At 46.3% G+C, this 14,549-nt stretch overlaps 2 protein-coding genes across 2 annotated transcripts; both read left to right on the forward strand.

Annotated features, from left to right (window-relative positions):
* Positions 1–275: 275 nt before the first annotated feature.
* On the forward strand, positions 276–1,351 carry LOC125546616. Its single transcript, XM_048710804.1, has one exon. The coding sequence runs from the start codon at positions 276–278 to the stop codon at positions 810–812; it is 537 nt and encodes a 178-aa protein (XP_048566761.1). The 3' UTR covers positions 813–1,351.
* A 5,876-nt stretch (positions 1,352–7,227) lies between these two features.
* Positions 7,228–10,197, forward strand: LOC125542687. The gene is made up of 2 exons (XM_048705826.1): positions 7,228–7,710; positions 9,704–10,197. Exons 1-2 carry the CDS (start codon positions 7,333–7,335, stop codon positions 9,710–9,712), a joined length of 387 nt encoding a protein of 128 aa, XP_048561783.1. The 5' UTR covers positions 7,228–7,332; the 3' UTR covers positions 9,713–10,197.
* Positions 10,198–14,549: the final 4,352 nt, after the last annotated feature.

Raw genomic sequence — 14,549 nt, forward strand, 5'->3', positions numbered from 1 at the left:
AAGCAAACTTTATCGAAAGAAAAAAAATGTTAAGCACGCAGGTGGGCACAACCAAGGGCCGAGGACACGGTCCCAGAATAAACCCATGTGTATTTCTTCGATGTTCTCTAGGCAGATCCGCAGATGATACATGTGTGGTCTGATAGATGAATTATCTTTTCCGTCATTTCTGGTGCTAACTCTATCGTCTAATAGAAGCCAGGAAAATATTTTGATCTTTAACTGACAAGCACTCTTCGAGATCCACTGGAGTTGCTGGGGCAGGGACTCATCAAATGCATGTTGATCTCCAGTACCTTGTCAGGGGATGCATCATCAAATGCATGTCACTAGCGATTATCTTCATTCATTTGCTGCTAGCCTGTGCAGTTCTTGCAGTGGCTTTCGATATAGTTGAGTTCTCCATCTTCGCAGCATTCGCCCCTTGGGTTTTTGCGGCGGCTGTCCACATTTTCAAGGAGCACTGTGTTGGCCGTACAACAGCCCAGGACAGCAACCCGAGTGACTACCAAAAGGCACGCCTCAAGTGGAAGGCAGAGATGGGGCACAAGATCACAATGTGGTCTTTTACAGCAATCATCGCCATCTTTGGAGGGTTCCTTCATGGGAAGGCTGAATCTCTCAAGGCCTGCACCATATTATTCACCTCAGCTTTTATGTCCGGCTTTGCTCTCACGGTGGCCACCATCAAGCCAGACTTGACCAGTGTCGGCCTCGCTGCAGCTACCACCGTACTCGATTGGACTGCGAAGGCAACATTTGCTGCGGCAATATTTGCTATTATCATTGCAGTGGTCCTGGATATATTTTGAAGCCTTGCTACTCCTGCAGTGTCAACCTTCTTCGATGACGCACTCTGCACTCTGCACTCTCTGCACTCTGCACACCATGTCCATGCACCGGAATAAAAGAAAGGTGAATGCTTGAAGTCACATGGTAAGTCAAGAATCACCAAATTGTCTAGTTGTAATCTGGAAAAAATCAATGAATGTGGGATCAGCTTCTGCGGGTCGATGCATGATTATATATGTTTCCAAGAACAAACTTGCGATCTAGACCTCTTATATAATTAGAAGAAAAGCTTTATTTGCAGAGAAGAGCAAATGGGCACCCATCGTCAACTGCCTGCTATGAGCTGAAATGGTACTAGAGTGGCCTGACGCTATGTGGAAACTATAATGAAAAACCTGTGGGTTCTCAGGTTGACAACTTGAGATTTTCCTTTCTAAATATATACTGTAAGAAAATGAATTAAGAGAACGGTAGATAAATTTTGCTGCTATGTATGGTGGCAGATTTTGTGGTATATTTCTGGTCCAAATGCCACTCGGCATCTTCGTAATAGGTGAGTTCATGGCCCCGCCAGGTGCTATATTTTGGTACTACATTCTTCACTGTGGGAAGCAAAATATGTATTACTGTTGTCACGCTGCATGTTCCATATTTTACCTTTCATACACCACATTTTCACATACCTGGCATGTTGCACGTTTATATCATCCTTGTGATGTAGTCCTTTTGTTTCACAGTGTAAGTTCCTTCAGTTTTCTCTCAAGTCAGCCGTTTAAAAGAAAGTATCAACATATGCAACACCAAACTAGTATTATTAGATGCATTATCAAATATATTTTTATATTATATGTATTTGGTGTTGCACATGTTGGTAGTCTCTTCTATAAACTTGGTGAAAGTTAAAATGGATTGGCTTAGAACAAAGCCAAATGAACTTACATTGTGAAACAGAGGGAGTAGTATGTTTCTTTTGTTGGTCACTCGTTAGTAATCTACCAATCCAGCTTGGCTCATTTCTTTTCAGTTACTCAGCTCTTGTACTTCGAATAGATAAGGATTCAAGACTGATCCTGCTCTGGAGGTTGAACCTGTTAAGCTTCATGCACTAGCCAACACAACAAAAAGTCCGAATTGATGGAAAGGGCCAGGCAATCCACATATAGTACTCCCACATATAGTACTCTTCAATAGAACCCTTGGGGATCATGAATTTCACAAAATTATGTCTCATCGAAAGGCAAAGCCTAGACTATTAGTTTGGTGCACCATTACGATTAACTAAAAAGACAATGGATGTGATGTTTAGATCTAAGACAATTACAATTAAGTGAAAATCAGCAATTGTGACATCTAGATCCAATAGGGTGATTAAGTAAAAAAACAATGCGTACAATCTGTTAAAATCCTAATCATTAAGTGAAAAACAATTGATGGGATATTTAGTTCTAGTACGACAAAAAGTGAATTAATTCACAATATCTTCAAGCAAATATTCCATTAGATAAAAGTGAAGGATGCCAAAAGATCCCGTAAAAAGGAAAAACATCTAGGCTTCAATTTGGACAATTACTATCAAGTGAAAACAAATGGACGCGCCATTTAGATGTTGGATGAGCCATTTTGGGGGCTTTTGTTTTGGTTGATCTGGACTTGTAGGAAAGCTACAGTCTTTGACAACAACATGAATGCTAGTATTCCATGAAAATGTTGAATGGAGCTCGGCTTCCATGGAGGCCGAATTTGAAATGATCAAATTCATGTTTGTATGTTTCAAGAATTATTTTTTTTTAAATACACATCTACTTAGAGACAAGATGTACAAGTGTGTAAATTTTCAGAACGAAATACGTTAAAATGAGGGCTACACAAAAAAAAATCTGCAGCTTTTTAGTACATGCACTATTCATCTTTAAAGTCCATGATTTTGTTTCTTTTGCACAGCTCACATTGCAAGGTATTTCATCGTGAAATTTTACACCCATACACATCACGTCCTTGCATACTTGTACTAAAAATAATCAGATTTTTTTGAAACTGAGAAGTTTGAATTTTGATTTATTTATTTTTTATAAAAAAAATCGGCCTCTATGGAGGCCGAGCTCCAAAACACCCTACTCAGTATTCCATTGCATATAACTTATAAAACAATTACTTGTATTTCGCAGTGGATGCCGTCTCTTCCGGTCGAGCTTCTTCCGGCCGGCCGAGCGTAAGGAGCAATTGGTGGTGGCGCAAGGCAAGATTCAGAACATGACAAGGAACCTGGAATGGTGATGCCGTGATGGGAAGGCGCTAAAGAATAGGCTGAGTTGTATTTTGATTCTACCTACCTTTTGGTGTTGGATGGACGATGCTATCTTGAACTGCCTACTCCTTATATAAGCAGGACTGTAATGATCTTTTCTCTAAGAAAATCACGCAGGAAGTGCTAATCACGCAGTTGATGATTTCAACTACTACTCCCTCCGTTCCTAAATATTTGTTTTTCTAGACATTTCAAATGACTACTACATACGGATGTATGTAGACATATTTTAGAGTGTGGATTCACTCATTTTGCTCCGTATGTAGTCACTTGTTGAAATGACTAGAAAGACAAATATTTAGAAACGGAGGGAGTACTATGGAGTACTTAACAGGAGATGGCGACCTTTGCGAGCAACATGGCGTATCCAATGTGGACATGTATTATTTTAACATCCATTCTACATTTTTAGGAAAAGCTCTTTAATTTTTTTCTTGTGCATGATCAGACAAATCAAAATTATATAGGATGCAGATGGTTATGACGTTCTAATTTTCGTGCATTTTTAGAATTGTAGTACGAATCAAACAGACCCTGAGAAAGAATTTCTATGGCCACCGATGTTAGAGCATCGACAGCCGGGCTCTTCAAACGGCCCCTATATGTCTGGACGGATAGCCCGATCAGTGATCGGTCACAAAATCCGGACCCGGCAGGACTCCTCATACCGGCCCTATACGTCTTGGCTACCCCACCCCCATCATATCCAGCACATATCTGGGGTGGATATGAGGAGGCAGGAGGGCTCGGCCGTGCTCGGGCGCGTCCGTCACGTCGGAGTGATGGCCAGAACAAGGACCCACATGGGCATACGTCAGAACACAAACAGTCTAGTGAGAACGCCGCTCTAGCACGCCTCTCAAGGGGCCAAATCCAGCTACTTAAGCCGGACGGCGGCAACCCAAACCTAGTCCATCCCATTTCCACCCTCTCCCTCCCCTCCGTGTCGCCGTCGTCCAATTCGCTTGCCATCCCCCAGTCGTCATGGCCCGGCAACGGATCACCACATAAGCCATGCTCACTCTGGAGTGGCATTTGGAGCTCCTTGAGGAGATCCGGACTAGGCACAAAGCTTGGATTGCAGACAGCCTGCCTCAGGACTCGCCAGAGTCGGAGGAGGAGCAGGCACCGGACGCGATCATGGAGGACGCGGGGCCGAAGGAGGAGGAAGAGGACGAAGGCGAGGAAGATCCAATGCCTCTGGCTGCGGGCTTCGCCATGCCAGACGTGTTGACGGAGTTTGAGGTCACCCAAGCGAAGGAGGCAGTAGAGCAACAGGACATCCTCGACTCCATTCGCTCGGAGGCGGAGGTGGAGGAAACTGCCGCTTCCTCCATAAGGCATGGGCAACGAATGACGCACTCTTCATGGACATGGGGTCTGATGAGGAGATGGAGTAGCGGGCGGCGGCCATGGACCAGGAGGCCGTTTCGTCCGGCACTGCCGGCATGGAGGTCGTCTAGATCTCTGACGACGAGTAGTATACGCTAGTTTTCGGTTATCTATGTAGTGTGTAGATTTTGTGTTGTATGTGTAGTATAGATTTGAGGTATGAAATCTGAGGTACACGATTGCACCGACGCAAAATGAGGGATAAGGGCAACTCCAACACGCTGCCGCAAACGGACACGATTTTTGTCAACTTTTCCTGCGTTGGGGTCGGCTAGAGGCGTGTTGTCCGGCCGGCCCCGCCCGAACCTGTTGTGTGGTCTTGGTGACGAGGGCCTTATTCGCCGCCATAGTGGCCTCTGTTGTGCGGCCGCAGCGACGACTTCCAATCTATCTGCCTGAACCTTCATCGATACAGCCCTCTTCGCCGACTGTATGGCCCGCTCCTCCTACATCTGCTCCTTCTTGGGCCGCTTCTTGCGGACGGAGCGGGGCTTGTCGGACACGTTGTTGACCGTGCAGACGGGGACAACAGCGGGGGGGGGGGGGGGGGGGGGGGGGGGGGGGGGGGGGGGGGGGGGGGGGGGGGGGGGGGGGGGGGGGGGGGGGGGGGTTGGCGCGTCAGCCATGGCGAGTGGACGGGAGGGCGAGATGGTGGGAGAGTTTTGGGAGAGAGGGAGAAATGGGGTGAATGTGCCACTGTATGGCGGGCCAGGGAAGGACAAGAGTGGGTATCACGCGCGTCCGTGCCGATGCAGACCTGGACCAAATTTGGGCCGGAAATCGGTCGTGGGCGCATTGGCACATTAGGCCGCTATTTCTGTCCGTTTCGACTCAAACGGACGCGCGTGGATAAAATGCGTCGGGGCGTTGGAGTTGCGCTAACTGGGCCCTCTCCACGAACACGTCCGGATGCGTTCATGAACATACGAGGAATCATTTTTGTCATATGTGGGTTTAGATGCTCTCAATGCCGCTGGTTAAGAGGCACGGCAGCATGTCCATCCAAGTAGAAGTAGGCAAAGAAGATGTGCAGGCCTGTAGGAATGTTCCGGTTCATAACGATGGCGATGGCTAGACGCGGGTTCGGACGTTACCATTCAAAGATTGCAATGTGTTTTCACGCCCGGTGACCTTTCCTCCCATCCATCAGAAAAAAGTCTTTGGAACGCGCTAATGGACCAGTCTTCCGTCCCGCTCATGTCGCTGTTGGCCGCGTCACGTGGATGCCGTGGGTCCCCGTGGAGCGGAGTCCAGTGGCTTCCCATTATCATACCACTCCGATCAGTCTGGTCATAGTGAGTAGTAATTTATGCTAGTGTCATGCATATGACATTAGTCTAAATTATCATCTTTATAGTGTAAAGTAACATGATACTAGTATTATAAATGCTTTTATTTATTAGCTTGTAAACTTATATTGTATTGAGAAGTGTTACATTACAGTAATATATTATGTTACCCCTTCTTATTAAGACTGCGCATAGTGGGGAGTAACATAAAGTAGTAACTTGTCGATGTTATTAATCTATGTTACTACCTTCATAGTGGATAGTACTCCCTCCTTTTCGGTTTATAGGGCTTATCTCAAAATCTTAGTTTTTTCATTTTATAAGGCTCAATTTGATTGTTCCTCATCACAAGTTCAGATTCCAAGGTGTATTAAATAATTGCATACAAGTATTAAGAGAAAATTGACCAATGCATGTACTTTATGCATATATGCATTGCAATTAATACATTGGTAAACATAAATTTTTAGGAAAACTAGAGCATTAATTGGGTGCTTTTGCAAATTACATAAAGTATTCCACCACTCACCATCTACCTTGGTTGGTGAGATTTTTGAATTGAGCCCTATAAACCGGAAAGGAGGGAGTAACATATACTCCCTCCGTCCGAGTTTATTGGGTCCGGAGACAAGATTGACAGGACCAAGGAACCTAGTAACTGGCCTTGATTAAGGTGAAAATTTCCAGTGTTTAATTGTGACGTACGTTTCGGTAGCCACGTAATTTAATGCACACTCTAGGTAATCCAGCCAGCAGCCCAGAGTTCACGCGCATGCTGATGCATGGCCGCTAGCATGGCCAATCTAAAGACTAGGAGAAGCGCATGCGTCTGTTTAGGTCGCCGCATGCAATGGGCTAGTTAATTTCCCTCGGTCCTCTGGAACTGAATGAGTTTGATTCCAAGAAAATTATTTAGAAGGGCCTTATAAGTCGAGACGTACTATTGTTGCTGAGAGGCCTAATAAACCCGGACGGAGGAAGTAAGTGGTATCATGAAAGAGTTCATTTATTAGGCTATAGACTCATTATGCCTTGAAATATGTGATGTTATAGTAACTACATAAGTTACCACAAACCCTCTCTCCTCATTAATTAGCTGCCATATAAGCAATCTTGTATTGAAATGTGTGATGTTACTAGTCAAGTTACTTCCATTGTGACTAGTCTAACTCTTTGCCACATAAGCAAAATTTTCTTTAAGTGCGTTATGTTACTGGCTAAATTACTCTCACTATGACTAGCCTTATATTAATCTCATGTAACGTAATGCGGCCAGGGGAGTAGGAACGGTTGCTTCCACGTAATAGCAGCAGCCTCCATGTCATCGATCCTGTCAACGTGTGAGTTTCAAATGGTTCAGCTCGGCCCAAAGTTTTCCCAAGTCGCCGTCCCTTTCCGTCACCATCCACGCAACACCAGCGAGCCATTTAGTATTGGTATATACATACGCACACTGGAGATGGACATTGGCGAGCGAAGGAAGAGTCGTCGCTCATTGCGCTGTGCCTACCACCGCTACTGACGCGCGTGACGACCGCTACCGACGCAGCAAAGATGCCGGCCGAGGAGCTGCGCCACGGCCCCGTCGGCGCCGTCTCCTGGCTCGGCATCGCCTTCCTCACCGTCAACTCGGCCATGGCGATCCACAGGTCCAAGGGCGACCCGGCCGCGGTCGGCTTCGTCGCCTTCTCCTACCTCGACCTCGTACTGCTCTTCTACTGCCACAGGAGGTTCGAGAGCGCCGCGCCCGGCTCGCCGGCGAGACGCAGGCTCAAGGTGGCCGTCTGGGTCCTCACCACCATGCTCACGGCCGTTCTGAGCTATAAAGTCGCGGCTATCATGCCGCTGCCCGTGCAGATCCTCGTTTGGGCCATGGCCGCCGCCGCCGTCGGAGGAGGATTCTACGCCTTCTTCCTGTTCCGGGAAGGCAAGGCAAGTGTCCGTCCATTCCTTCACCTTATTATACTTATATATATATATAATATATGTATACTACTAGTTTAAATTATTTTCATAAACGGAACTTTATACTTTTCACAGCAATATCAAGTCGTTTATTGAAAAGAAAAATGTTTACTTGCACCTATACATATTTTTTAGTCTTGGCTCACCATCAGCACAGAGGGTTTTTATGCTTGTCTCCCGTCGTACTTGTCTTCTCATACAACTGTCCAGATGCCTGGGCGGCAACAACTGATCACCAAGCGTGCCCGCCGGCCAACCTAAGCAGCAGCATATCACCCCGGCCGGTTGCTTTCAACATCGACAACCCGTTCGGTGAAATATATATGTGGACAACTGAGCCGGAGATTCCGTTGGACACCATGTAATTTTTGTCCACGCGACCGGACACCCCCAAATAGATTAATGCATCTCTAGGGTGGATATTTGGCTTCTTGTGTTTAGTTTTTATAAAAAGATAAAGGAAACAAGTATATCCTCACGTGTATATGTATACAAGTGACAAACTCAACCGTCAACTAGTCTAGACAGCAATCAGCGAGAACTATGATAGCCAACCTAGAGGATATCAATTATCCTGTCAAATCGCATTTAGATACTGAATAACAAGCAGAGGGCACGCTTCAGCTCCCTCTGTCTCATAATATAAAATTGTTTTGATACTACACTAGCTAGTGTAAAAAACGCTCTTATATTATGGGACGAAGAAAGTACCTTGCTAAGGAGGTGATCAACATAAGAAGGGTAGCATTAGGTGATCATGATTGGTTCCCTTGCCGCTTTGTGCCTTGTCCGTGGTGCCAAACCAACACAACTTTTTTGTCAAAGTGTCATTTTCAGGTCAAAATAAACCATGCATAAAAGAACATTTAGATTTGATCTTCTGCAGTTCTCTAAATTATACCTTTTTAGAGAGTTCACACTTCACAGTTCCTTATGTTTTTCTTTTGTTTTGGTTTTCCTCGTGTTTGGTAAATTTCCTGCTTTTGATTCAAAACTTCTACTTTTATTAATTCTGAATTTGCTGGAAAAAATTCTTATGTGGTTTATCACAGAATATATATGCTTTATACAAACTTGGTGTAGACAATATTGACATCATTGAGTCTATACATAAGCAAGGCCACTAAATTCGAGTGATTTGGTGCAAATATGTGCCAACATAAAACACAACATTTAGCCATGAATCTTGTCGGATTTTAATAGAGTTTCTAAGTTTATCTGAAGTGATGCAAAATGCACAATGATCTTATGCGGTTTCTCGAAGGAAAATGGTTTGTGCCGAGTGAAAATCAGAGAAAGTTGACAGAATCATGCAGTGATCAATAGAATGGTGTCACAAGACGTAATTAAGCCAGTAGTTGTTGAGATGGCCAAGTCAATGTTCAATGAGAGGACATCAATGAGAACGGTATTCCTGATACCTTTTGGAAACAAGTTGTCAATAGAACAACTTATAATTTCGACAAACACTATTTAAAGAAGATGGATCGAAGTCAGACAAAGCTGTTCCTACAGGATCTAACATGATTTTTGGGACCAATGTGAAGCCGGTCTAAACTGACAGTTTAACTATCATATTCTCTAGTCTGGCTCTTAACAAACTTGGGTTTGATCTGAAGTCAAGCAAAAACAGTTCCAACTTCCATATACTCTATGTCTGGTGTGGATCTTAACATGACTTCAGTTTTGTAAAATTGTTTTTCTTAGGTCCATTGCTAAATAGCAAAACTTGAATCTATTTGTCCACATGTGTTCACAGGATTTTCTTCCATAACAGTTTGACAGTAAAAACACCCTTTGTCTTTGATGAAGATAAGATAGTAAAAACAAAAGGAATGAGGTGTGCTAGTTTGCAGGCTTTGAGCTAAATGATACATGCAAACAGTCATGCTCATTTCTTATCTTCAGCACGCTATTTGTTCGAATAAACATAACAAGTTTTTTCTGTTCTGTTTCGCAGGATGGTTAAGGAAGCATGGCAGATATTTTCTGGGAAAGCCCTTATTTTGGATCCTACATGCTCTAAACGTAGCTGGAAAAAGAAATCAAAGGTACATATGTTCTTTCAGGAAAAATGGGACGTTATGGACAAGGTTTGGCACACTCTCACTTCCAGGTCATTAGCTGCCGCCCCAACTATTGCCGCTGAGCACGCAAATGTTCGAGTTTTGTCCTTCTAGGACCATGGGCACTGAACTCAGGAGGGCGTTCTCTCCGTCAAATTCTTGTCACGCTACATGAAACCTTACATCTAAGCTGCTAAAGTGAATGATGGGTATTATGTGCATTGTGTATTGTGTATTATGTATTATGTATGGTGTAGGTAGCAAGCAGCTTCCTTTTGTCCCAGGTCATGTAATATCATCAGCAAAAATAGAACTTAAGACAACAAGGTCTTACATTTTTCCTGTTAAAGAAGATGGTGGTGTAGCAAGACTGATGATAGTGTTGCTCTCTCGGTGTGGTAACTCATACTGTGGCAGTGTAGTTTGGTCATGCCATGACGAGTGGCATGATCAAAACAAGGATCAGTTCAACTTTTTGATAATAACAGAGAAAAAAGAAAGCAAGGACAAAGGGGACGGACTGGGAAGAGTCTGGCTATTATCACAAATCGTAATCGGCAAAATTCTAATAGTATACGACGAATCCAGTTGACCTTACCCGCTTGTCTTTGGTCAAGATGTTTGGTGCACCTAATGGCCAACTACTAACAGCTTGTCATGAAATAGGCAAAGCGTGCAGCGGGTTCAGTCGTGTTAGAATTTTGGGAAAAGTTTTACTACTTTATAAAACATTCGTCGTCGGCTATTTTGATTTGTGAATCATAAAGCCTTTGAGGCAAGCAACTCCCTCAACCCCAAGCCTTGTAGTGTCATCAGTAAGAACGGAACTTAAGGCTGCATTGTTGACTGTGCCTTTCAGGTTTCAGGCACTGGGTGGCGATGATCGAACGGGAAGAACGCCATTGCACACTGCTGAACATTGAACGAGACGTCAATACAAATACTATTCGCATAGACAACGTAAGCGACCCAATAAGTTTGACTTGAGAAGAAAAGGAAAAAATACAAAGACCTTCCAGTACCATATATATGTTCCCGTTGGACATGTAATAAGACATCCAAAGCTTCATGGTTGCTGGTTGTTAGAGTACGTAATGGGCCTGGACCGGTGGTATAGCCCGTTAGTCTTAGAGTTAATTAGAGATAAGGGTCGCTTATTTAGGGGTCAAATAAGCCTTACTCAGGAGTCAAGTAAACCTCTCTATATAAGGAGAGGAGATGTACCAATCTAATCAAGTAAGAATTAAGAAGGGAATCCCTTTCATCTTGCCCGGCCCCCGGTCGGCCCTCTCGCGCCCTCCTTCTAGCAGTGTCATAACAATCTGGTATCAGCTTTCCCGGATTCGATCATGTCCAGCCATCCACCGAGTTCTTTCCACCCGCCGCCGCCGCACACCTACCTGCCGCCACCAGCGTCTTCATCGGCGCTACTGCCCCACACAGCAGGCGCGCCGGCATTGGGCGTGCTGGTGTCCTCAGGGGCGATTGCACTCTCTGCCCCGGCGCCGTCCGCCCTCGTCCTTACCCCGGAGCATATGACAGCCGCAATCCTGGAGTTACGGCAGGCCGTGACGGGCATCAGGGCCTTCCTCGTCAGGCCCTATGTGCCCCAGCCGCATCCCTAGCAGCCACCTCCGCCGCCGCCACACCAACAACAGCTACCCTCCCCCCCCCCCGCTGCTGCCCTCGGACGCGACCACGACGCCCGTCATATCGTACCAGTATGGGATGCCCTACGACGGGACCGCGACGACCTCGTTCCCATCAGTGCCGCTGCCGTCCCAAGGCGTCCCCATTCAGCAGATCAAGTTCCCGCCATCACCGCTTCCGGTTTGGATCGCTACCCGCCACGTGTCAGCGGTAGTGAGGCTGCAGGCTGCTGCGCGCGGCCTCCTAGCGCGTCGGCGTGCGGGAGATGCGTGGTCTGCAGCTGCCACTCCTTCAAATTGCGCTTCGTTGCGCAAAGGACCTTGATCTCATCCGCTACGTCCGGGATCTTGGGCATGCGGTTTTCCCCACGGACGGCGGGCATGTTGTTTTCCCCACGGGCAGCGACATCAGCGGTTGGGAGGGCGCACCCCTCCTCGCCATTCTCCATCGAAAGCCCTCCACTCTCTCTATGCGGTGCAGACCAACAGCCGTCCGGCGGGGAGAAGGCATGGTGTCACCGACAGGAGCGCACCGCGTAGCACCACTGCGTTCCACCGCCGGCCGCCGTGAGAGCGCCTCTGCTAGTCGCTCTTGCGACCACTTCCAGGTGGCCATACACATACACTTCTTTTGTCCAGATGGTGTTCATGGGATCCAGGTGGCTGCACACGTGCATATCCGGCGTGCGGATGGTGTCCACTTTATGTTCTGGGGTCCAAAATAAAGTGTCCTAGTCCATTTCCGGTTGAGAGTAATAAAACAAGCCGATATGTAAAAGGCTTGTTTTTAGGTGTCAGGTTTGTGTTGCGTCGAGTCATGGTTATAAGTCGGTTAGGTTGCAGCTCGAGGACAAGCTGCATGTCCACGTGGAATGTCCAGGTGGAGTGTAGTGTTAGAGTACGTAATGGGCCTGGCCTGGCAGTATAGCCCGTTAGTCTTAGGGTTAATTAGAGATAAGGGTCGCTTGCTGCTTGCTTAGGGGTCAAGTAAATCTTGCTGGGGAGTCAAGTAAACCTTTCTACTCTCTCCATCCCAAAATTCTTGTCTTAAATTTATCTAAATACGGATGTATCAAGTCACGTTTTAGTATTAGATACATCCATATCTACGAATTTAAGACAAGAATTTTGAGACGGAGAGAGTATATAAGAAGAGAAAATGTATCAATATAATAAGTAAGAATTAAGAAGGAAATCACTTTCATCTTGTCCGACCGTGGGCAAAAGGCCCCTGGCCGGTCCTCTCACGCCCTTCTTTTAGCAGCGTCATAACACTGGTGGTGGGCGTGATGATGCTTGTTGACATTTGGCAGACACTACCGGCTCTATGGACAGGGTATGCCCAGTTGCCCACCACCTCCCGTGTAATTTTCTTCTGTAGAACATGAGTAAAATAAAGCGGCCAAAGAGAAAGGACTGAGTACTGAGTAGTACAGAACTAATTTGGCAACACGATATGCAAGTGCCCAAATATTGAAATACGTACTCTAACACGATATGCAAGTGACCAAATATATGTATACTAATATAAAAAGATCCAAAGTAGCTAGGCAGTCAATGCCGGCACTTTGTCCCCTCGCTAAGCAGCATGGGGCTAAAAATATGTCTGTGCTAATACAGTTTCTCTTTACCCGAGTAAGGCAGTGGATGCCGGCGCCTCCCGCCGTCTCGTCCTCCTCGTCTCCGGTCCCCGGCGATCTCCTCGTTACAACGCCCCGCGGTGGCACCACAGCGAGAGATCGTGGGTGGAGGAGAGGATGCTCTCTTGGAGAGGAGCAGGGGAAGACCGAAGACGGAGGAAGGAAGGATCCCGGCGAGCGCCGGCGTTCTCCGCGGAAGGGGATCGGTACCCAGCTCACGGGAAGACAGACGATGAGAGTGCCGCCAGCTCGATGCGGTGTATACTCGGCCCATGTCCGGTTAAGGGTAACGGGCCTTGCGAGTGATTATAGTAGGCCCACCCAAATCCCCCTTCCGTTTCCCGCCATGCGCGCCCGTGGAACTTGGCATCCATCCCGTTTTTTCCCTCAAAAAATGAAAAAACTTGGCATCCCATTTGGTCTGGCGCTTGCTGGCAAACTGGGGCTGATTCCGAGTTTCAGCCTATGGAGAGGAGAAGGTGATGAGGATCGGCTGGAGTGGCTGCGGTTATATTTGGTGATTGTTCTCACATGGCATGCGGTTTTCCTCTCATTCTGCTTGAGCACTGTCCTGGAGAAGACAGCTCTGTTCCTCATCAACTGCCGCGCCATGCGAGAAAAGACCCTGGTGGCACTGTGCCCATGTTGCGAGCTACTCCCTCCGTTTCGAATTACTTGTCTTAGATTTGTCTAGATACGGAGGTATCTAACACTGAAATAAGTCACCCTACTCAAGACTGTTTAGCAGCCACGACGCCCCCGCCATAGCCTCACCACGACTGTTTCGAAGAACAGCAGCCGCCGCACCCTTCTCAAAATAAGCTGCCTCGACGTTTAGCTTCTACTCCCTCCGTTCCAAATTACTTGTCTTAGATTTGTCTAGATACGGAGGTATCTAGCAATAAAATAGTAGTAAGAAAGATGTCATTTGCTGAAGAAAAAAAAGGCATTATTTGAATTAAATTGAAAAAAACTGATTTGCAAATTCACAGTACTTGTTACGATGCATCGCTATTGTACATTTTACTTTTCTTTTAATTCTTAGAAGCACAGCTGCATTTTTTTTTATGCCTCGAACGCACACCTCAAACGGAAATAAAGGCAACCCATGATTTAATAGCAAGGTACCCACTAAGGCCATCTTTGCTAGGCGCTAATCACGGTCACTAGTACTGAACAAAAACTAGGCCCAACGTTGCCCTCCATAGCTAGTGCGAGAGGGGAAAGAAGGCAAGCGCCCAATGCATTAGTTGGCATCGACACCAAACCCGGCGCTACGCCTTCCCTTGGCTCGCCGCATTGTAGGTGAGGGCATCTCCAGCACAGACCCCTACTCCGCCCTTATATGCAGGATCGGACTGAAATCCCTCATTCCGTCCCCAAACAAAGGAGTCCACACATGTACGCGGACATACCACCAACACAACGACCCCACCACAAAGATGTAGAGC

This window comes from Triticum urartu, chromosome 3, assembly GCF_003073215.2.
Source record: "Triticum urartu cultivar G1812 chromosome 3, Tu2.1, whole genome shotgun sequence".
NCBI lineage: Eukaryota > Viridiplantae > Streptophyta > Magnoliopsida > Poales > Poaceae > Triticum > Triticum urartu.

Bases quoted from the DNA above. Each gene is read 5' to 3' on its own strand.
- LOC125546616 (XM_048710804.1), top strand. From the start codon at position 276: ATGCATGTTGATCTCCAGTACCTTGTCAGGGGATGCATCATCAAATGC.
- LOC125542687 (XM_048705826.1), top strand. From the start codon at position 7,333: ATGCCGGCCGAGGAGCTGCGCCACGGCCCCGTCGGCGCCGTCTCCTGG.